Genomic DNA, 24959 nt, shown 5'->3' on the forward strand with positions numbered 1-24959 from the left:
TCTCATGTTTTCCCTTGTTTTTGAACGTAAACTTGCCTTGACCCTTGTCTGGATTTTGCAAAATGAAGGAAATCGCTCTGGTCCCTGGGAGAGGGACGAGAGCTACAAGGTACCTCGCCCTGGTCCCTTGGAGAGGGACAGGAGCGATTTAGTCAATATAGGTCATTTTCCTTCGTTTTTTGCATCTCAAATTATATTCATTTGGCAAAGTATCTTCCTTCGGACGTCCTCAAATCATTAAGTTTTCAAAATCTTGCAAGGACAGGGCGAAATTTGAATTGTAGCTCCGGTCCTTCACTGAGGGACAGGGGCGATTTTCCTCCTGGAGGCATTTCTGTGCTCATAAAAATCTTCAATTTCTATTCAAATGAAAGATCTTGTCGTTCTCTACCACTTCAAACGTAAAATTTGTCCGGACTCTGCAAGGATGATGAGATATTTGAAAATGAGCTCCCGTCCTTCACTGAGGGACAGGAGCGATTTTGCTCCTATAGGCCAAAATAACAAGATTTTTCACATTTTAACACTTCACGAGGCGAAAACAAATCAATTCCAATACCTAGGATCAAAATTCAAAAAAGACAAAATTTGGTCAAAACATTCAATCAGACAAAAATTCATATTGACGGTCAACACTTAGACAAGTTTAAGCTCTGCATGAACATTCCAATTGAAAATTAGACCATTTTGGCGAAATCATTGCATTCAAAATTTGCATTCTAGAAAAGAAAGCTCAAAAGCTCTCAAAAATGACTGGATTTTGGCTTGAAAAGGCAAAATTTAAAACCCTAAGGCTTAGCCCTAAATCCAGACAACTAACTGACTAACAAAACCCTAAAAACGAAAGCGAAAACAAGCGAAAAACAAGCAAAAAGAGGGGGTCCCCATTTGCGATGGGGCGATGTGTGAAATGGTCACAACAGTTCTGTAATGTGAGGATTCAAGGAAGATTTGGTCACACCGCAAGCTAAATCAGAGGCTGCATGAATCTGAGACAATTCAATCTTATTATTGACAGTAGAATTCTTGTCCTATTACAAACCATCAAGGAACTTATTTGTGCATGGTTGGAGCTTTTAAGAGTTTGATCTCATAAGAACTTTGATGTTACAAATGTAGTCTAAGATGCTAACCTATAAACAAACTACATGAAGGTATTGGTTTTACATTTGACTTGTAGGATCTTCCTATAGTAGTCTGATACCTTTGTATTACACACAAATTTCTGCTTGGTGGCTTGCCTGGGTAAACCAAATAAATGACTTGTGAATCAGGCAAACTAGATAGAGTAAGAAACTTACCACTAAGTGCTGCGAGTGCCAGAATATGGTAGGATTTGCATGTTAAAGCTGAAAATGGTTCTTGTAGTCTTTCTTGTTGCAAAAACAACTTTTCTAGGGAAAGGCTTTTACAGATTTAGGTTTCTATTGATTTTCTTTTGAAATCACATCTTTCATTAAGTTATGTTTTGTTTTCAGTTTGGTTAATGAATTCGTTTTTTGATGTTTGACTTTGGATGTTTTGTCAGGATGTACCAAAAGAAAGCGTCTCTGTTATTTTACTAGCTGGAGGTAGAGGAAAGCGAATGGGGGTGAGTATAAACTTATAAAGTATCTTTTAGTTGCTGTTGGTTGTATATGGAATTTCAACTATTACATCTATAGCTTTTGAAAAGGTTTAATTTTTCATATAGATACCAGTGGTAATATTATGAAGCAATTGCATCAATAGGAGTTTTTTGTTCAAGTTCTATACCTCATAGCGTTTGAAGGAAACAATGTTGTTAGTGTGGGGTCTAAAGAGAAAATCTAATACAAATTGCATTCAAATTCACCTCTAAAGGCCATTGTATATGAATTGCGAGGAATCATTCTGATTTTTACATATTGGGAAACTTGAACATTCTAGGGGAAAAGATGCTAAAATTGAGGATTCAACATGTTATATAGTGTGCAGATTTCCTTTGCTATTTTAGCTTGTTAACCGTGAAAGGTTATTGTTTTCATTATGAATAAAATCATTATAATGGCGGCATGATTTTAAAAAAGATATCATGAGCTGGGTTGGTATTGTGTAACAGATATGCAAAGGAGTGGGTCGTAATACAACATCTGTTATAGATTGAACATGGCAAGGAATATGTGGTGGCTGGGAAATATGCCTGTGAGGAGGCATGGGCAGTTTAAACAAATTAATTGAAGTTTTTCTTGAGAGTGGTGAGTCTTTATGTACGTGCAGTGTTATGAGTCTGTAATGAACTTGAGTGGGTGAAGTTGTGAGGCGTGTTGAAGAGAGGGGTTGCGGTTTTAGTTTGGTTATGCTGAAAAATCACTAGTGATATTGAAGGAAAACTGTACCGAAAAATTGATGAGAGACATTGTTGTGAAATTGCTAGAGGCAGTTGACATACAGAGTGAAGCCTATAGTCGAAAAAAAGATTTCGTGGATTGAAAAGACTGGGGGTGTGGCTAAAACAGAAAAAGGCGGATGAAGGTGATAGAGTTGCAGTAAAAAGGTAGTCAACAAGCTACAACGATAAGGAGGAACCTCGAATTGGAAGTTATTGTATGAAGATTGTATGTTGTTCTAGTATGACAGATGAAGTCTGAAGCTCAATGAACATTTAGAGTTGATTTTATCACTGCCATAGGTGTATGTGCAGAAATGAAAGGTTTGAAGTTCATTTGTCCAAGTTTGTCTAAGATTCAAGTTTATTTTCAGAGTCTGTGAGTTGGTGCTCAATTTGAGTTTGGTGCCTTAGAGAATCAGAGTTGGTGTTCTCTGTGAGTTGGTGCTAATTTGTAATCTGGGTTGGTGCCCAATTTCAGTTAATAACATTCTTTTGTGTTGTGGTTTTTTACTCGAAAGGGTTTTCCATAGGAAATTCTGGAGTTTGTGTTTTGCTGTTTCCTATTCTATGTTTTATGTGGTTCCATTTTTAAAAAGGTTAAAATTCTGATTCACACCCACGTTTCAATATTTTTTGTGTTCTTTTCAATTGGTATGAGAACAAGATACCTTCATAAATAGAGCTTAAAAGCTTGTAGGTTGATCATGATAGCACACATGAGTGCCCTTGAAGGTCTTGCTACAAACTGAGCACCCTTATTCAATGGCTCTAATTATGCATTCTGGTGTGTTTGAATGCGAGACTATCTTATCTCTTGGTTTCGATGTTTGGAACAATGTATTATCCGGTTACACAATCCCTCCAAATCCTATAACAGATGCTGATGGGAAGAGGGGTTTTGAAAGCAATGCAAAAGCCATGAATGCAATCTTATGTGGTTTATTAGAGACCCAATTTGTGAAAGTCATGCATTGTGATATAGCTCATGACATGTGGGTGAAACTCCAAAATACATATGAAAGAGATGACAAAGTTAAGAAAGCCAAACTTTAGACTCATAGGATGTAGTTTGAAAGTCTTAGGATGTAGGAAAAAAAAAACGTTGCTGCTTACTTTTTGCGAGTTGATGGAGCTGTAAACTTTTGAAGGGCCTAGTTGAAAAGGTTGAAGATAATGTTGTAGTTCAAAAAATCTTAAGGTCTTTACCTTTCAGATTTGATGCAAAAGTTTCAAGAATTGAAGAGGTGGCTGATCTTGACAAGATGATTGTTGACAAACTTCATGGAATTTTAACAGCCTATTTGATGAGGACAAATTTTGATTCTTCATCCAAAAGGGAAACAACCTTTAAAGCTTCAAAGAAAAGTAAATATAAGTAACGTGTGTCAAGTGATAGTTCTGATGGAGAATCTGACTTTGGAGAGGCACACTTCATAAGAAAGTTAAAAAGGGATATAAAGGCAAGCTGCCTTTCAAGTGTTAAAACTATGGCAAGGTAGGACATTTTGCAGCCAAATGTCCATATGAGAAAAGTGAGGACAACAGCTATGAAAAGAAGTCTAAGTTCAACAAAAAGTAATACAAGGGAAAGGAAAAGAAGATTTAGAATTTCAAAAAGAGTCTCCATTCTAAGCAGGAAAACTATTCATCAGATGATAATGATGAGAAATCCTTAAATGATGAGATTTTATTCATGGCCCTAGAGGAAACTAATATTGATAATCAAGAAGATGAAAATTATTTTGATGAAGGAGAAGGAGAAGTGGATCTTGAACAAGAGATAGTAAGTGCTCTGAGTGAAATCAAGAGGCTTAAAGAGAAAAATCAGAACTTGAAGTTACTGCTACAAGAAGGAAATAAAGAAAAGAACAAGTCATTTGAAGCCTTGGATGCAAAGAAATTGATAATTGATTTGAAGATTCATATTGAAGAAGCAAAGAAAACTGAAGAAGAAATTATAAGTCAGCTCAAGCTTAAAGAAGAAAACTGAGAGACTTGAAGTTGAAGTTGGACAAATCTTTGACACAACTGAATCATGAGAAAATAGATGGTAAAAGCTTCATGTCCATGGACAAGATTATTGACTCCCAAACACATTCTACTGATAAAGGTGGAGTTGGACTTGAAGAAGGTCAAAGTTACAAGTCAACAAAAGAAGAACAGCAGAAGAACAACAGAAGAACAATGATAACAGCACAAAGGACTCCCCTTCAAATGTCAGAAATACTGCTTTCAAAAGGCGTCCCATCTCAAGGAAAGCACATATGACTAGGTTTAAGAATTCGTTCTTTTATAATTATTGTTTCTCTTGCAATTACTTTGGACACAAAACAATCAATTGTAGAATGTTTGCAAGAAATGATTTCAGATTCATGAATAGGAATTCTTTTTCTTCTCCAAGAAATTATAATGCTATATGTTATAAATGTAATAAATTCAGTCACACTGCAAAAGCTTGCAAAAGTGGCATGGCAGATTTCTCTAAGAAGGTTGATACAGAGGACAAAGCAAAGGAGGGTACTAAAGTTTGGAGGAAGAAGGAGAAGGAAGTCCCAGTGGAATTCTTTATTGGGCAAATAGGCTTTCTTGCGCAAAATGAAAAGGACACATGGTATGTTGACAGTGGTTGCTCTAGGCATATGACTAGAGATAAAAGTAAGTTTGTTACTCTCAAAAAGACAAATGGAGGCAAGGTGAGATTTTGTGGTAACTCATCAGCCAAAGTGGCAGGTAAAGGCACACTGTTTTTGAATGATGGTGAGACAAAAATTGAGAATGTTTTATATGTTGAAGGTCTAAAACACAACTTATTGAGTGTGAGTCAAATATGTGATCTAGGACATAGTTTGGTTTTCAACTCAGATTATTGTGAAATTAGTAAAGATGGTAAACATATTATTGGTGCAAGTAGGGTAGTTGACAATTTGTACATTCTCGATGATGTCAAGAGTGAAAAATGTTGTTTGAATCAGCTGGATGAAACTTGGCTATGGTTCAGGAGGTTGGGACACATGAACTTCGATAGTTTGGTTTAGATCAGTAGAAAGGAAGCTATTTGTAATGTCCCCATACTTGTGATGTTGCATTCAGTGGTCCATTGGCCTATTCCAGAGACCCGTAGACTATGTGGAAAGGTGAATTAAGGGTTCCCATGTTCCTTGGAGTTCCGACCAAACTTGTCAGGGGTGGAATGTGAACTTACTATTTTTAGTAAGTTAGGGTTTGGCCGTCGGGATGGTGCAGAGTTGCTAAGCTCGCCAAGCTCTTTCTCTGGTTGCGAAGATAACGATTTTCAGAGCATTATTTCATGACTTACTATTTTTAGTAAGTGGCAGTTTGGGGCATTCTATATTTGGCAGTCCTGGATTTGGTCCTGTTCCAGCACAATTCAGTGATCCTCATTGCTCAGCCTCATCCGGATTCTATTGATAATCAGTACTGGAGTTATAAGCGATTTAATTAAATATTATTCCTTATCCTAAGGTTATTATTTAATTATTTTATTACTGATTAATGTTATGGGGAATTGTGCAGAAATTGATATTTTTCCCAAGTCTTGCCTAGGCGAATTATTTGATGGATATAAGGAGACTTTATTTTCGATATACTTCAAAGTTTTATCATGCCAAAATTGTGGTCTTCTTCCTAGGTGCGATTTTTGGACTTGGGAAGTGGGCGCCATTTTGGGTCCACCACATGAAATGAAACACAATTTGAATGAGGAGAATTTGGAGGCAATTTTATTTGAATTCCAGACTTGAAAAGCTATATAAACAGGTGTTTGGGTCCTCATTTGTCACCCGGAGAAAATATATTGTTATGCTGTCGGAATGACTCCAGACGTCTTCGAGGGTGAATACCTCCTAGATCTTTCCTTCCGGTTTCGAGTGTGAGACATTACTCCTAGCTGTGGTTCGAAGTTGTGAGCTATTTGGTGATTTTTTTGGTGTGTTGGTGAAGAGTTGTGTGTTGCTGCGTTTTTTGGTGTTGCTAGTGTGTGTTGGCTGGAAGTGTATTTTGCTCGTAGCTATCTGCGTGTTGAGTGCATAATTCTGGGTGAGGGCTTGTTGGAAGCATATCGGAGAGACAATAATTCTCCTACATTGGTGTGCCTCCCCAAATTTACAGTTACAAATCGAAATATTCAGCCAAAACGCCATTTCCAGAATTGCCTTGGGTTGCGTGCATCGCAGTTGTTGCTCTCCAGTCCCAGTTTCAAGGTATTGATTTGATTGTTTATGTTATACGCTTCATTTGCATTTGGTTTGGCATGATTCCATTCAGTTTTGACAGAGCTACAAGCATTTTAGTGGTTTTTGGGATGGCTGGTTCTGCATTTCATTGTATCTGATTTCAGAACAAGTAGTGTTTATGGCGAGAATGTTTTATTGAATTCTTGAGATATGTACTTTATTCTATCTTCTTTCACATCTCTATCTTTCTAAGAATTGCTTCAGTAGTACTGACCAATTCATTCTATGCTGCATTTCCCTCTGAACAAGTGGAAGAGGATGGTGTAGCCGCCTGCATGTTTTGTAATTCAACTTTGCCCTCCCACTGAGCAAGTGGTTGAGTGATATTGTCCTCCAACTGAAATATGCGGTTGAGTGATAGTTTTATGTAAAAGTCCTCCCGTTGCATAAGCGGTAGAGTGATTTGGTTCTGTTATGCTCTTGTTACCTTGGCTGGTTTATCGCCAAGTTCTTGTTCTTCATCCCACTGAAAAGTGGAAGGGGTTGACTTGCCGCCTAGTATTGTATTTGCATTGTAATTTCCAGCGGATTAGTGAGCTAATGAACCCCTTATCACCGTATGCTCTCACCTTCCCACATTGGGCTCTTGGTGATCAGAAAGCGGAAGGGTTACTTTTCAGTAGCATTGGGATTATATTTCCTAACTTTAACGGGTGCATTGTAATATTTGTTGTGCTCAAAAACTGAAAAAATAAGAGGGAATATTTCAGTGGTATCAGAGCTGGTTTTTCCTGCCAGCCTGTGAAGTGAGGGTAAACAAAGTTCTCCATGAGTGACAGAGACGTCCGCTACTACAACACAAAACAAAGATGCCAACAATATCAGATTCTTGCAGTGCCTTTTGAAGAGACTTTTTTAGAAGTCTTGAGAAACAAAGATAAGGAAGTTGATTTAGTGGACTTGACAGATTCAATGGGGGAAAGACTATTTAGATATAATGAAACAGCTATGGCTGTAGAGAAAATAGAGAAGAAATTTGACACTATGATGGACATGATGTCCCATATGATAGCCACCTTTAGGCAGAGTGCTGGAGGAGGGCATAATCAAGATCCAAATCAGAATATAAGTGGTAATAATGTCAACACTTCCAACAACTCCGATGGTAATGGAAATGGCAGCAACAATGGCAGCAATAGTAATGGAATGCCTGTTGGATCGTTGACTAGGCCATTGCAACTTGTTTTCCTTCCAAGGGAAACACCACCTCCTGAAGTGGAAGTTCCTGTAGCTGAGGAGATTCAGGCCAGCTTTGTGGAGTATGCAACGTTTCCCCAAGAGATTCGAAATGCTATGTCTCTTGACCTGTACATGAATCAAAAGAATAGAAGGGATGGGAGATATGATAATCGTTACTGCACTCCCAGAGATTTTCAACAGGCCCTTGGGAAGGTCACTCTAGCACACTTCGATGGAAGCAGTGTGAGCACGGTTAAAGCTTGGGTGCAGAAGTTGGACAACTACTTGTCCTTGAGACCTATGCTCAAAGAAGAGGCTATCAAGTTCGCCACCTTGCACCTAGATGGAGCTGCTCACAAATGGTGGTACCATGGGTTGATCACCCTTGGTCACAACTTGATCCATATGTATGCTGAATTCACCAACACGTTGATAGAAAGATTTGATACCAAGGATCCAGAGGTGAAGTTTAGAGAGCTAGCACAACTCAAACAACAGGATTCTGTGGACACCTTCATAACTGAATTTCAAAGTCTTTCAATTATGGTTAGTAGTATCTCGGAGAAAAGACTTGTGGTCCTATTCACTGAAGGACTTGACGAACCATTGAGAGGTTGGGTAAAAGCCTTTGATCCACCCACCTTGGCTGATGCAATCAAGAAGGCTAGAAGCATGGAGTTGGCTGCCCCTAAGTCTAAATTTTAGTCAAAGCCTTTCCCATTCCGTAAAGACAAGAAGAAATTTTCTAATCAGCCTAAGAAGTTCTCTCCCCGGATGGATGATGAGCTCCGTCAAGAACTTCAAATGAAGAATTTGTGTTATTTCATGTAAAGGGTAATGCTCAACAAATGGAAGCATATTCAGCTGATGGATCAGATTCTGAAAATTCAGGAACAACAACTTGATTCGGAGGAAAGTGAGTATGAAGAGGTTCCAGAAGGGCTTGAAAGTGATCAAGATGATAAGGGTATAGTTGCCCAACTCTCTAGCTTCCACAAGAATGAATCCTTCAGAGTTTGAGGAGCATTGGGAGAGCACCGACTTGTTGCTCTAATTGATACCGGAGCAACTCACAACTTCATTGACGCTAGGATTGTTGCCAAGAGAGGTCTTATCACTAATGATGTTGAAGACTTCAAGGTCATGGTGGCTGATGGATCAACAAGTTGTTGTAAACGGATGGTGTCGAACATGTCAATGAAGCTTGGTAATTATGAAGTCAAGGATGACTTCTATGTTGTCAATATTGGAGGGACTGATGATGTGGTCCTCGGCATTCAGTGGCTACGATCTCTTGGTGAGATCACTCTTTACTTGCAAACCATGGAGTTAAAGTTCATGACTGAAGGGAAGAAGGTGGTTTTGCGAGGGATGTCTAATGGGGGTCCTCAGATTGTATCCTTGAAGAGGATGGAGAGGCTGATCCGTCATAACCAAGTAGAGTGGGCAGTAGAATGTGTGTTAATGCCATCAAGCCCATTAGAAGATAAGGGAAGCTACACTACTGATATTCAAGCTCTTTGGAAATCCGCCACTTAGAAGATCTCTTGAGTGTATGGTCATGCCATCCCACTCATTTGAAGAAAGGAGAATCTATCCTAAAGACATTCAGGCTTTGATTTCAAAGAGGAGCAAGGTGTTTGAGACTCCACCCCCGGGTAGGCCGCCTGAGCATGGTACTGAACACATCATTGAGTTGGAAGAGGGTACTAAGCCTATAATGATTACTCTTTACCGTTACCCAAAGAAGCAGAAGGACGAGATTGAGAAAGCCATTAAGGAGCTTCTAGAGATGGGTTACATTAGGCCAAGCAAGAGCCCCTTTGCTTCGACTGTTGTATTGGTGAAGAAGAAGGATGGGACCATGCGTATGTGCGTGGATTACTGAGCCTTAAATAAAAAAACCATCAAGAATCGGTACCCCATTCCGAGGATTGATGAACTCATTGATGAGCTGCATGGTGCCGTGTATTTCTCCAAGATAGACCTCAGATCGGGCTACCATCAAATCCGAATGAGGGCTTCTGATGTTCAGAAGACTGCTTTCAGATGCCACTTTGTGCATTTCGAATTTCTAGTCATGCCGTTTGGTTTGACTAATGCTCCAGCCACATTTCAGTCCTGCATGAACAAGATCTTTCAGAAGCAATTGAGGAAGTTTGTGCTCATATTCTTCGATGACATTCTCATCTTCAACAAGTCTTGGAAGGAGCACTTACAACACTTAGATGAAATTCTTAGCATTCGGGAGTCTGAATCATTGTTTGCCAAAGAATCTAAGTGTGAGTTGGGAATGAGGGAGTTGCTCTATTTGGGGCACATCATCAGTGCAAAGGGTGTGAAGGTGGATCCCGAAAAGATTAGAGCTATCCTTGATTGGCCACCACCTGAGAACATAACTCATTTGAAAGGATTCTTGGGTCTATGTAGTTTTTACAGAAGGTTTGTGAAGGGTTATTCTCAGTTGGCTGCCCCCCTCACAAATCTCACTAAGAAAGGAGCCTTTGAGTGGTCTGCAAAGGCACAAACAATGTTTGATCAGTTTAAGGAAATCATGAGCTCATGCCCAGTTTTGGCCTTACCAGATTTCACCAAGCCTTTTGAACTGCAATGTGATGCATCAGGAGAAGGTGTTGGTGTAGTTCTTATGCAAGACAAGCATCCTATTGTCTTTGAAAGTAGGAAGCTGAGAGGGCCTGAAAGGCGATATTCAATCTATGACAAGGAGATGCTTGCCATAATGCATGCCCTTGCGAAATTCAAGCAGTATCTGGTGGGAAGTAGGTTCGTTGTTAAGATTGATCATAACAGTCTCAAGCATTTCATGCACCAGAAAGATTTGAATGAAAGGCAACATAAGTGGGTTAGTAAGCTTCAGGCTTATGACTTCGACATCGAGTATGTGAAAGGGAAGAACAACATAGTGGCTGATGCCCTTTCACGGAGACCCCATCTAAGCTCTATATGTGAGCTCTCTGCTGATTGGAGGGACCTATTGTTTGCTGATTATGCCAAAAATCAGTTTGCAACCAGCATTGTTGAAGGAACTTTTCATGGTGAAAAGTATAGTTTGGTTGATAGATTGATTTTGTATAAGGGAAGGATCCTTCTCCTACCTGAATCGAATTCGAAGGAGAAGGTATTGCAGACTTTTCACGACATTCGTCTTGCTAGCCACCAAGTTTTTTTCAAGACTTACAAGTAGATCCGAGAGAGATTCTCTTGGAAAGGGTTGAAGAGAGATGTCTTGAAGTACACAAGGGAATGCCATACTTGTCAGAAGAACAAGGATGAACACACAGCACTCGCTGGTTTATTGCAACCATTGCCAATTCCCAGTCAAAAATGGGAAAGTGTCTCTATGGATTTCATCACTGGGTTGCCAAAGGCCAGTGGGAAGGATTGTATCTATGTGGTGGTAGATAGATTGACAAAATTTGCTCATTTTTTTGCCATCACTAGCTCTTTTACAACAGCTCAGGTTGCTGATTTGTTCTTTCATGAGGTGTTTAGCCTACATGGCTTGCCTAAAAATATTTTGAGTGATAGGGACAACAAGTTCCTAAGCTCCTTCTTGCAAGAGATTTTCAGATTACGTGGTACTGTGCTCACCCCAAGCACGAGTTACCATCCCCAGACAGATGGACAAATAGAGATAGTAAATAAGTGGTTGGAGGGTTACTTGAGGAACTATGTTTCAGAGCAGCAGAAGGCCTGGGTAAGATGGCTACATCTTGGTGAAGACTGCTACAATTCCACTTATCACATGTCCATTAGGATGTCACCTTTCATGGCAATTTACGGTTATGAGGCCCCTAGTTTTGCTGATTTGGTGTTTGGAGATAGTAGAGCACCTCGGGCTAGGGATATGGTTCAGCAGTGTCAGGATATTCTGAAGGCACTGAAGGACAACCTCCAAATTGCACAAAATCGGCAGAAGTTGTGTGCTGATCAGCAGCGTATTTAGATCTCATTTGAGGTTGATGATATGGTCTACCGAAGACTTCAGCCCTTCAGACAGTCTACTCTCAAGAAGAGTGGAGCGGAAAAACTCAAGCCACGTTTTTATGGACCATTCAGGGTCATCAGGAGAGTGGGAGTTGTGGCTTACGAGTTGGAGCTACCAGCGAGTAGCCGAGTACATAATGTCTTCCACGTGTCACGCCTCAAAAAGGCGCTTGGGCACAATGTGATAGTCTCTTCCGATTTGCCTCCTTTGGATGAAGAGGGAGAATTGGTGCTAGTTCCTCAGGCCATCCTTGATGTTAGGGAACGATTGTTGAGGAGGAGGACCATCCGAGAGTATTTGGTTAAGTGGAAGGACTTACCGGTGGAGGATGTTACATGGGAGAATGAGGAGGTTTTACAACATCTTGGCTTGCGATTGCTTGAGGACAAGCAATTTTGGGAAGGGCGGATTGTAATGTCCCCTTGTGATGTTGCATTCAGTGGTCCATTGGCCTATTTCGGAGACCCGTAGGCTATGTGGAAAGGTGAATTAGGGGTTTCCATGTTCCTTGGAGTTCCGACCAAACTTGTCAGGGGTGGAATGTGAACTTACTATTTTTAGTAAGTTAGGGTTTGGCCGTCGGGATGGTGCAGAGTTGCTAAGCTTGCCAAGCTCTTTCTCTGGTTGCGAAGATAACGATTTTCAGAGCATTATTTCATGACTTACTATTTTTAGTAAGTGGCAGTTTGGGGCATTCTATATTTGGCAGTCCTGGATTTGTTCCTGTTCCAGCACAATTCAGTGATCCTCATTGCTCAGCCTCATCCGGATTCTATTGATAATCAGTACTGGAGTTATAAGTGATTTAATTAAATATTATTCCTTATCCTAAGGTTATTATTTAATTATTTTATTATTGATTGATGTTATGGGGAATTGTGCAGAAATTGATATTTTTCCCAAGTCTTGCCTAGGCGAATTATTTGATGGATATAAGGAGACGTTATTTTCGATATACTTCAAAGTTATATCATGCCAAAATCGTGGTCTTCTTCGTAGGCACGATTGTTGGACTTGGGAAGTGGGCGCCATTTTGGGTCCACCACATGAAATGAAACACAGTTTGAATAAGGAGAATTTGGAGGCAATTTCATTTGAATTCCAGACTTGAAAAGCTATATAAACAGGTGTTTGGCTCCTCGTTTGTCATCCGGAGAAAATATATCGTTATGCTGTCGGAATGACTCGAGACTTCTTCGAGGGTGAATACCTCCTAGATCTTTCCTTCCGGTTTCGAGTGTGAGACATCACTCCTAGCTGTGGTTCGAAGTTGTGAGCTATTTGGTGATTTTTGGGTGTGTTGGTGAAGAGTTGTGTGCTGCTGCGTTTTTTGGTGTTGCTGGTGTGTGTTGGCTGGAAGTGTATTTTGCTCGTAGCTATCTGCGTGTTGAGTGCATCATTCTTGGTCAGGGCTCGTTGGAAGCATATCTGAGAGACAATAATTCTCCTACATTGGTGTGGCATTTGGAGAACTCTCCAATTTACGGTTGTAAATCGAAATATTTAGCCAAAACGCCATTTCCAGAATTGCCTTGGGTTGCGTGCATCGCAGTTGTTGCTCTCCAGTCGTAGTTTCAAGGTATTGATTTGATTGTTTATGTTATACGCTTCATTTGCATTTGGTTTGGCATGATTCTATTCAGTTTTGAGAGAGTTACAAGCATTTTAGTGGTTTTTGGGATGGCTGGTTCTACGTTTCATTGTATCTGATTTCAGAACAAGTAGTGTTTATGGCGAGAATGTGTTATTGAATTCTTGAGATATGTACTTCATTCTATCTTCTTTCACATCTCTATCTTTGTAAGGATTGCTTCAGTAGTACTGACAAATTCATTCTATGTTGCATTTCCCGCTGAACAAGTGGAAGAGGATGGCTTAGCTGCCTGTATGTTTTGTAATTCAGCTTTGTCCTCCCACTGAGCAAGTGGTTGAGTGATATTGTCCTCCCGCTGAAATATGCGGTTGAGTTATAGTTTTATGTAAAAGTCCTCCCGCTGCATAAGCGGTAGAGTGATTTGGTTCTGTTATGGTCTTGTTAGCTTGGTTGGTTTACCGCCAAGTTCTTGTTCTTCATCCCGCTGAAAAGTGGAAGGGGTTGACTTGCCGCCCAGTATTGTATTTGCATTGTAATTTCTAGCGGATTAGTGAGCTGACGAACCCGTTATCACCGTATGCTCTCACCTTCCCACATTGGGCTCTTGGTGATCAGAAAGTGGAAGGGTTACTTTTTAGTAGCATTGAGATTATATTTCCTAACTTTAACGGGTGCATTGTAATATTTGTTGTGCTCGAAAACCGAAAAAATAAGAGGGAAGGGTTACTTTTTAGTAGCATTGAGATTATATTTCCTAACTTTAACGGGTGCATTGTAATATTTGTTGTGCTTGAAAACCGAAAAAATAAGAGGGAATATTACACTATTAGAGACATGCCACAACTGAGTAAGCCTTCAAACATGGTTTGTAAAGATTGTCAACTTGGCAAACAAACAAGGAAGAGTTTCAAGTCTAAGGAGCATTCAAGCACAAAACCTCTTGAGCTGATTCATACTGATTTGTGTGGGCCTACTAGAACCACAAGTTTGCATGGTGAGAAGTATTGAATTCTCTTAATTGATGACTTTTCGAGAATGACTTGGGTTACATTTTTGAACGAAAAATCTGAGGCACGTGCGATTTTTATGTCTTTAAAGCCTTAGTTGAAAATGAGAAGGGTTTGAAAATCAAATGCTTACGTTCAGACTATGGAGGAGAGTTCACATCTAATGAATTTATAAACTTTTGTGAGAAACATGGTATTAAGAGACAATGCTTAGCTGCAATGACACCTCAACAAAATTGTGTTATTTAGAGGTCGAATAGATCAATACAAGAAATGGTTTGTAGCATGATGAATGAGTCTCAGCTGAATGATTCCTTTTGGAGAGAGGCAGTCCATATTGTTGTTTATATTCAGAATAGAGGGCTGATTAGAGAAAAGCATAAGAAAACACCATATGAACTTTGGAAAGGTAAGGTAGCTTCAGTTAAGTATTTTAGAGATTTTGGTAGTCCTTGTTACATTAAGAGGGATGAAGACAATCTTGGGAAATTTGATCCCAAGGCCGATGAAGGTATCTTCTTAGGATACTCTTCCAAAAGTACAACTTCTAAATGTTTTAAGAAAAGATTACACAAGATTGTTGAAAGTGCTAATGTGAAAGTTCATAAAAACACTAACACATGTGATAAGTTGCAAAATGGTGATGATAGCTCTGAAGGAGATGAAGTAGAAAGTGCTGTTCAACAATCTTTTTCAAATGTAAAAGCTGGGAAAGTAGATTGAAAGTCAGAAATACATCTGAAAGTGTTCAAGATGGGGCAGCAGATGCACATCCTGATAATGCATTTTCAAATATTCAGTTTGGGACAGCCGGTGTAACTCAAAAGAATCACCCTATCAATCAGATTTTGCAAGAGGACAAATCTAGAACTACAAGAAGAAATGTAAATTAGTTTGAAGATGAGGATATCTCTTTGCTGTCCATGATTGAGCCAAACAGTTTTGAGGAGGCAACAAAAGATAAACATTGGGTGGCAGCCATGAAAGAGGAGCTTGGTCAGATTCAGAAGAGTGAATCTTGGGAACTTGTACCAAGGCCTAATGACAAGAATGTGATAGGTATAAAGTGGGTCTACAGAAACAAGCTGAATGAAGATGGTCAAGTGGTAAGAAACAAAGCAGGACTGTGTGCAAAGGTTATGCACAGGTAGAAGGTATTGACTTTGATGAAACTTTCGCTGCTGTTGCACGTTTAGAAGCAATCAAAATGTTCTTAGCCTTTGCTTCTTTTAAAGGTTTCAAGATTTTTCAAATGGATGTTAAATTTGCTGTTCTCAATGGTAATCTGAATGAAGAAGTCTATATAGAGTAGCCTGATGGGTTTGTTTTATCAAAAAATAAAGCTATGTTTGCAAGTCGAAAGAGGCTCTTTATGGCCTTAAACAAGCCCCACGTGCTTGGTATGACAAACTTGATAGTTACCTATAGTAGTAGGGATTTTGAAGAAGGATACTGGACAACAATCTGTATATTATGGAAGAAGGTAATCATATTCTTTTTGTTGTAGTTTATATTGATGATTTGATTTTTGGTAGTGATTGTGAAGAGATGTGTCAAGTTTTTGCTACCAATATGAAGCTGGAGTTCAAAATGTCTATGTTGGGTGAGTTGTCATTCTTCCTTGGTTTGCAAATTCATCAATCAGATAAAGGTATTTTTATTTCTCAAACAAAGTATATTAGAGAAATGTTAAAATGGTTAAAAATGGAGGATTGCAATCTAGTAAGCACTCCTATGGTGACAGGATGTAAACTCAGTAAAAATGACGAGTCTCCATATGCTAATCAAACTTTGTGTAGGTCTATGATAGGGAGTTTATTATATGTTATAGCTACTAGACTTGACATTATGCAAGTTGTTGGTTACGTCGCTAGATTTCAGGCTACTCCTAAGGATACTCATGTTCATGCTGTTGAGAGGATCTTCAAGTATCTTAAAGGTACCGTGGATTATGGGTTATGGTAGCCTAATGGTAAAATTTTTAACACTCACAACTTATATGGATGCAGATTGGGGTGGTTCCTGTTGATGATGGAAAGAGCACAAGTGGAGGTGTGTTCTTTCTAGGTGGCTGTCATGTTTCATGATTAAGTAAAAGAAGGCTTCTACTTCTTTGTCTACAGCTGAAGTGGAGTACATTGTAGCAGTGTCATGTTGTACACAAGTTTTATGGATGAAGCAAACACTGAGGAATATCAAGGTATAATATGATCATCCTCTATCTATCTTTTTTGACAACATGAGTGTTATTAACATTTCTAAGAATCCAGTTATGCATTCTAGGACTAAACATATTACTGTTAAGTATCATTTTTTAGAGAACAAGTTAGTAATCAGGAGGTTAAGTTGGAATATGTTTCTAGTAAAGAGCAGATTGCAGATTTGTTCACTAAGCCTTTGCCAAGGGATACTTTTGAATGTTTGAGGCAGAAGTTGGGAGTGATTCCACTCCATTTTTTGAAGAGCTGTTCTAACTTGGGTGGAGTGTTTATTGTCACATTTTATGCCCCATTTCAATTCCATAGATTGAAATCTGTCATTGGTGTCAAAGGGGGAGTGGTAATTTAGGGAAAGCAACATTGTTTCAGAAAAGTTTGGGTTTCAGGTTTGTTGCAGATGGAGTTGCCATCAATGACAAGGGGGAGTTTGTTGAAGATTTTGTCATTGATGTCAAAGGTTAGTTTTTGAAAAAAGAATTGGAATGAAATATCCTTTAAGCTACTAGTTATTTATCACATTTTTGACTTACCTGGCAACCCGCTTGAGCTGCCTAGTTGTTTAGTTGAGTTGCTTGAGCTCCTTGCCTGACTGGTTGAGTTGCTTGCTTGGCTATTTGAGCTGCTTACTTGCTTGTCGAGCAACTTGCTTTTTTGTCTAAGCTTCTTGGTTGTCAGCTTAAGTTGACTATAAAGCTTGCTCTTTGGGATAAAATAATTATTACTTGAAAATCCCAAAAGATTGGGCATTTGTAATCAATAAATAAGTTTCTTGGCCACAAGAGGAGAGAAGATAGTGGATTGCTATGCTTATGCTCAAGAAATTGTTATTCAAGTTGTTTCACCTATGTTTGTAATTCAATTTATTAAATTGAAACTGAGTAACTTTGTCAACCTTTGTACTGATGTTGTTCATCTAACTGGTATCTTTGTATGCAACTTCTCAATTTAGTTCTTGGAATTGTGTGTTGTTCTTTGTTCAATTGTTATTCCTTTTAGAATTAAGTGCATTTTCAAAAAAATAGGGAAAATTTGGATTTACAAAAACACAAAAAATGAAGAAAAACAAGCAAAAACTACCTTTTTTTTTTATTAAGTGCATTTCCATAGCATAGAGATTGTAAGCAAATAAAATAGACTTCAACACATGAATTGTATAAAAAATAGATTTTTCGTATTCATATTGCTGATTACATTGCACAAAACATACCATAAAAATATAAATAATAACTCTAGGCAAAGTTTCGGGTTTTGTAACGTTTATGAAGACATCACAGACACATGAAATTCTGCTATAAAAATATTATTATTAAATAATATATTTACTTTTTAAAGAAGCTCAAAAGAAATATTAAATACTATTTTCTGTGATAAAAACACAAAAAATGTGTATTTATGTGATTTGATGAAAGATAATAATAAAAAGCATTAAATAAATTAAAATTTATATATAGATTTTAAATTAATATTAATAAATTTGTTTATATATTGTTTCATTAAAAAAACTAATTTTTAATTGAAAGAAATTTTGACAAACAAAAAAAAAACTATTAAAAAGTTTTTTGATAAATTTTTTGAAACAAAATAAACATTCAAGGGCAAATATTTTACATACCTCTAGAAGGCACAAGTTGTAGATGTGAAAACCCTCGCTTTTCTAGTGGTTTCTGCAAGACTTCGACCCGACTTTTAGGAAGGATATGCTGTTTGTCGATGGTGTGCAATCCAACAATCTCTGCTTGTTCACGTTGAAAACTTTCTACTCGGAAAGCCCTTCTTTTTCCTCCATGCCATCATTGAGAAGAAGGTGTCACACAATGTGATTATAAAGTTTTTGCGTGTTTTTTTTTTCGATTCATAGGCATTTAGGGTTTTTGTGGGATTTTTTTTACCATTCACTGATTTTATTAGCGATTAATTGGCAAGATTTTTTTGCGATTATATGCGTTTAAAGTCATTGAAATTGTTGAGCAATTTTTATTTGATTTTTAGGGAAAATATCAGCAACCTTGGTGTTCAATGATTAATTGTGATTTTTTGCAGAGTTTTGCTTTTCTGCGTCTTGGTATGGAGTCCAATTTTTTCTCCTATTCACTTATAAATTCATATGCATAAATCTTCCATATAAGCCTTGACCCCACACAGCATGCCACATTAGTTTTAAAGAATTTGTCTCTTCTGCAATTCATTCTTTTTGTAATTTTTCTTAATGTAAAATCAACGTCCAAATAAAGACGCATTTGGAATTAAATCGATCAACATGACTAAAATAAATTTCAAACATCCAAAGTAAACTCCACCTTGGAATAACCGATACTTTGTCTTGCTAATTCAAATGCCTAAATAAATATAACTCTAGATCAGCCTCAAGGCTCTAAGAAACAATAAGCTCAATGGCCTGGAAATCCGAAATACCTTATTTAATTACCCAACATTTGACCATTCTTGCAACATTAGCAAGGGCTTCAATTCAAAACCTTCGAGCGAATCTTTACCATTATTCTTCAATCGAACTTGCAAGAACTTCTTTCACAGAAATTGAGACTCCAAACAAATCTCATTGCATTGACAGGGAATACCTTCCACCTCTGAAGCCAATCTTCTTCGAGAGGGTTTTCATCTTCCAGAAGGCCTAAGACGAATTGCATTTAATCTTCAAAACCCAAGGATTTCACTAGAGAGAAATAACATGATTCGCATAATGCCAAATGAGCCCCTTAGATGCCTTTTATACTTTTCCTTGCCAAACTTATGGAAAGCACAATTTAAAACTCACCTTTTTAATTAAATCTCCATTTAAGCTCCGATTATTAAAATAATGATAACTTGACATGCAAAATCCCTATTTTATGCATCCATGATGTAAAACGTTTCATCCCGGTTTTGATGAGCTATAGCCACTCAGGTACTTTTAATATATTTTAATATATTTTAAGCATCTTTAATAAAAATAATTAAAATAAGCCATTAATGCACCCATTTTGCGTAAATTGTTGAAAAGCTTTAAAATCCAAATCTGATTGCACTAGAGTGATCTGGATGATGAATAAGGATAAACGAAGCCAATTGGGTGAATTACTATAAATAGATGCCGTCGCCAAGATTCTTGGAGAACACACTTGAAGTCGAAAATCACCTTGGAAAGTGGCATAAATGTCCTCAAGACTAACTAAGCTCAATTGAAACATCAAATATCTCCTCTTAATAAGTTGCACTCATCAAGAAGGTCAGTGTCAATTGCAGTGCAAGAGAACCCGAAAATGAGGACATTACATTCCTCCCTCCCCAAAGATTGATTGCTCTCAAGCAAGGCCAACACAATCTCAGAATTGTTAGATTGAACCGAATTGCAACCACATATGACCCGAAGGTCCCATGTCAATTTCAGAAAGAAACTAGCATGCTAATGTTGCACCACTTTGACTATAATTGTAAATCCATTGAGCCGAAACTTCACTCTCCTCTCTTGTAATCCAATATTGTAACCATCATCAAAACTCAAATTGAAATACTTGAAGGGGCTGAAATTTCTACCATGAAACATCTCCTACCAAGGCATCTCAGTGAGGTCCACATATGCAATCCCACTACTCGACACGATCCTGGGCAACAAGAAAGATAATCTACTCAACCATAAAACATAAACCTCATCATCTCCCCTCATGATGTCCCATAAATGAAGCAAATTAATCCCTATCAGGTGGCTGGTATAGAAGAATTAACATTCTTGGGAATGCCTTTGCGGTCATAAACTGATAATACATCATGGACACTTAGCTTGCAAGTGTCAAAGGGGCAAATCCAAGCACACCAACACACCCAACCCATTGCAAACATTGAAGCATCATCTGAAGATTTACTTCGAAATGTTGCCTACAACTCCATTTTGGACTCCACCTTAGTGCTGGAAATTACACCTGGGTCTAAAATCCTATGGTCAACTCCAATCACATCTCTAAAATTGGAAGAAACTCCACCATCTAACTCAAAGAGTGGATTGTCAAATAATAATCAACACCCATATCAAACAATGGGTTATTAGCCAAATGAAGATTATTCTCATAGTCCAAGTCAAGCCAATTCTCCTACTGATCCAAATTTCTATTTTTAGATTTCTTGGGGCATTGTAAAAAATCAAAAATCTTGGCAACCTTGCTTTGGAGGTCCTTGCCTTCATTGCCTTCTTTGTCACGCATCGACTAAACGGATGGGCTACTTTATGTGGAGTTAGTCCCTTCATCTGACATTGAGTGTATAGATTGATTATTTGCCTGGTCGGCAATATCCTCGCTTATTTTGTTTAGGAGTGGTAGGTTCCTGGCAACTTCGTCCCACTCACTCCACGTACGTGGTCTCTGGATCTCTCGACTACGGCTTCGGCTAACACTTCTCTTACTCCTCGCTGGACTTTGGGACTCCTCAACTATTCTCTGTAATTGCTGCCATCTATCACTTTGTTTCTTTATCTGGAGAGATCTTCTCACTGGCCCCTCTCTCCTTCTGAGAATTTGCAATAAGTTTTCTTCCTTTGTTTGGTCATAGAGGCATAATTGCTAGGGGTATGATGTCTGCTTGTGTCCTTCTCTTCTTCCTCTCTACAGTTTCTCTCTTTGTTACCGTTGTAGTATTTGTTGCTGACGTTGCATTCTGTTTTTGTCCTCACGTAGGTCCTGGAGGGCAATGAGTTTATGTGCCAACAATCTTGGTAGTTTGGAAAGGAGACGATCGATGGCACTGTTCACTGTTAGGGCGTCTTGTACAACACTCTCAGGGGCCTCGTTTTCATGAGCCTCCCATCAACCATACTGGTTGATGGACACCTCCCATGAGTACAACAGGTCATGTGTCAACTTGTCCTACTTGGAATCATCTTCTTCCTCGGATGAATTTGGTTGTCCAATCGGTTGGCCCATTACTCTGTCATCCTGGCTATCGCCATTCTCAGTCACTCTTAGATCTCTAGGTTCAAATCAGCAACGACACCAAAATGTTTACTCCTGAAGGGAACTTACTTGATTACGTAGAGTAAACAAAATATAGAAACATGCCAAAATTCAATACCAAAATAACAATACTCAACCCAACATGAGGCAAAAAGATGTATTCTTTATTATCAAGTGTAATGTGTACAATCTTGCATATATCTCGATACAACAATTAAAGTATATTTTGTGTTGGGCGGTTGGTTAAGACTTCCAATCTTTGGCAACTACTAGGGAACAAACCAATTACACTGCCCATTATGCTAACAAAATATTATTTATTATTATGACAGTTTTGCCGACTACAGGCTTGAATTTGTAGTCTCTTGAGTAATGGGAAATTTACTTACAATTTTTGCAATAGACAAGATTTATCTGTATATCTATAGGTTGCCTCTAGATTCTAGATTCTATTTCCAACAAAATGGATTATGTGTAATGTCCCCAATTCAATAAGTTTTAATTAAAGATTGAAACTTTTGGCAAACATTCCAAATAGCGTGAAGACTAATACACTCGACTACAAAAACAATGACCGATTGGCAAGCATGAACACAAAAGCCAAAGTAAGGATATCAATAAAGCATCGATTAAGGATAGTGAACAGCGATGCCAATAGTGAATAATGCCGATGGATGAAGAAACATTAATCAGTAGTTAAGTAACCTTTTGCACATCACAGTGTCTCTGCAAAGAACAATGGTCAGTAAATTAAGGCTAAGACTATATATGTAGTCGGGAATAATCAATTGTGTTATACTGTCATCATTATGTTTGTCATCATCGGTAATTGTGTGTTATGGGAGTCAGTTAGTTCACTCGAAGGGCAGTTGGACGCGACGGTTTGTCGCACCCCCTCGGGTATTATATATTGTATCTTGTTCCCTGGGGAAATCATCATTGTAACTGGGGACTATATGAAGGAAAATATACTTGTTTCTTTGGAGTTATAACACTTATCTTATGGCATACTAGCATCTCCTATTCTGTACTATGCATTTACTTCTTATGTCTCTGAAATAGTTTCCATAGGCGAAACATTTGGCGCCACTGCCAGGATGGTCAAGCTTGCCATAGAAAAGAGGAAGATTGTGGAGCGAGAGTTGAGGATACGGATATAGCAGGTGTACGACCCGTGAGTACAGCTGGCATCAACATCTTCCTCAGCCCCGCCATCTGCTGATTCAGGGACGCCTTCTCAACCCCCTTCTTCTTTTGTTCCCTGATTCTGTCTTTGAAGTCATGTATGTCATCCCTATTTTGTTTTGAGTCGTCAGGAGACGAATCCTTTTTTTGGGGGGGATGATGTAGTCGGAATAATCAATTATGTTATAGTGTTGTCATTATGTTGTGTCATCATCGGTAATTGGGAGTCAGTTAGTTCACCCGAAGGGCAGTTGGATGCGACGGTTGGTCGCACCCCCTCAGGTATTATATATTGTATCTTGTTCCCTCGGGAAATCATCATTGTAACTGTGGACTATATGAAGGAAAATATACTTGTTTCTTTGGAGATATAACACTTATCTTATGGCATACTAGCATCGCTTATTCTGTACTGTGCATTTACCTCTTATGTCTCTGAAATAGTTTCCATAGGCGAAACATCTGGCGTTGTTGCTAGGTCTAATCCGGGCATACATGGCTGAAGGATAAATGGGTCAATCTATCCGCGAGAACATCGTCGATGAGGATGATGAGCGATTGAACGAACTCCATGAAGGAGAGGATGCATTGACGCGAGACTTCGTAATCCGGTTCCAAGCGGCCATAGAAACCTTCGTGCGGAGAGAGGCGACACGGGAAGAAGTACCGCAGGGTGCAGTGTGGGACGCACTCAACGTCAGTCTGGTGGCAAATAGTCTGTTGCACCAACTCCCTCGTCTCCTAGCCCAAGCATCCCTCGCTCACCAGCACCGAAGGGAGGAGATTGAGCGAGAACAGAGACGACAACAAGTTCTTTGTAATTACGAGGAAAACAACCGGCGATGGGAAGAAGAGCGGGATGAAAGACGCCGCAGGGGAAACTAACTCTTGAACCCCTACGGGAGGAATAAAGCAATACTGTAATAATCCCGACACAATGTTGACATAAATTGTGGCTGAAAGGGAAAATAATAAAAGTTTTTTTTGTTTTGTGTACATGATGTGTGCTTGCTATGTACGGAAGTGATTTATGCCCAATATACTAAATAAGGACAAAAATAAAAAGATACAAAGTGACGAATGGGAAGTGGCACAAAGAGCATTGAATCTCAGACAACAGATAGAACGAAGGCGTAGGCTAAGGCAGCTTGCCGAGGGACGATTGGCCGAGGGGTTGCTCGAAGGGAACCCAGGAGGTGTCACGGAGGTTGCGGAGGCAGAGATAGACAGAGAGAATTACACTCTCTACACTATCGTAGGGTTGCCCGAAGGGAACCTAGAAGGAGTCACGGAGGGTGCCGAAGGAGAACTCTATAGTTCGCCATAATACCACCATAGGGTAAGAAGTCACGAAGAGTTGGTGGAACAAACAAGGCGAAGTCTAAACCTGATCGACACTACCAGAGACCTACTAAAGAACTTGCCCATTTCAGAGGACAACCGGAGGGAGACAACCAACCGGAGGGAGATGATCGAAGGAGACGGTACGGTCGAAGGTGCCGGGGGAGCCCAAGGGTACCGTACAGAAGGCAATTTGTTCGGTTCGGGGTCAGCAACCTTCTCTGGAGGACCCACGAGTGGAGGGTCAGGTGTAGGAGGCGGAGGTGGAGGATCACCAGGTACAAGCACACAAGGCATCGGAGGAGCGAGACCCAGCGGTGGGATGGCAAGTAAGCAAAAATTGCCAAAGTTCACAGGCGATGGCAAGGAAGATCCTGTATGGCATTGCCGTACATGTGAAACAATTTGGTCGGCCAATGGGGTGACCGATCATGACGACTGGGTGCAGCAGTTCCCAACCATGCTAAGAGGAGTTGCCATTGATTGGTACTTTGACATGGACAAAATTGAGATTGACAGATGGGAGAACTTGGAGAAGGCATTTAAAGCAGAATTTCAGATGCTAAGAGACGATAACGAAATTGTAGCCGAAATCTACGGTACCAAGCAAGGTACTAAGGAGACTGTCCGCGCATATAGCCGAAGGCTAAAGGAATTGTTGGGCAACATGGAAAGCCAACCGACGGATGGATTGAAGAAATGGTGGTTTGTGGAAGGATTGAGATCCTCCTTGCGTAGAAAAATGAAAATTGTTCCACCAACGTCATATGAGGACGCCTATAATAGGGTGATGGACTTGGAAAGCGAACATAAAACATCAAAAAAGAAGAAAAATAATGAATCTTCATCAGACGAGGACGATGACTCTTCCGAAGGGAGCAG

At 39.2% G+C, this 24959-nt stretch overlaps 1 protein-coding gene across 2 annotated transcripts in view; it reads left to right on the top strand.

Annotated features, from left to right (window-relative positions):
• Positions 1–24959, top strand: part of LOC131044912 (2-C-methyl-D-erythritol 4-phosphate cytidylyltransferase, chloroplastic) — a 306767-nt gene that overhangs the window by 45028 nt on the left and 236780 nt on the right. For both annotated transcript variants that reach the window (XM_057978402.2, XM_057978395.2), the window contains exon 3: positions 1529–1591. In XM_057978402.2, the coding sequence (XP_057834385.1) occupies positions 1529–1591 (63 nt within the window). The remainder of the gene's footprint in view (positions 1–1528; positions 1592–24959) is intronic.

Source organism: Cryptomeria japonica, chromosome 3 (genome assembly GCF_030272615.1).
Source record: "Cryptomeria japonica chromosome 3, Sugi_1.0, whole genome shotgun sequence".
Classification (NCBI taxonomy): Eukaryota; Viridiplantae; Streptophyta; class Pinopsida; order Cupressales; family Cupressaceae; genus Cryptomeria; species Cryptomeria japonica.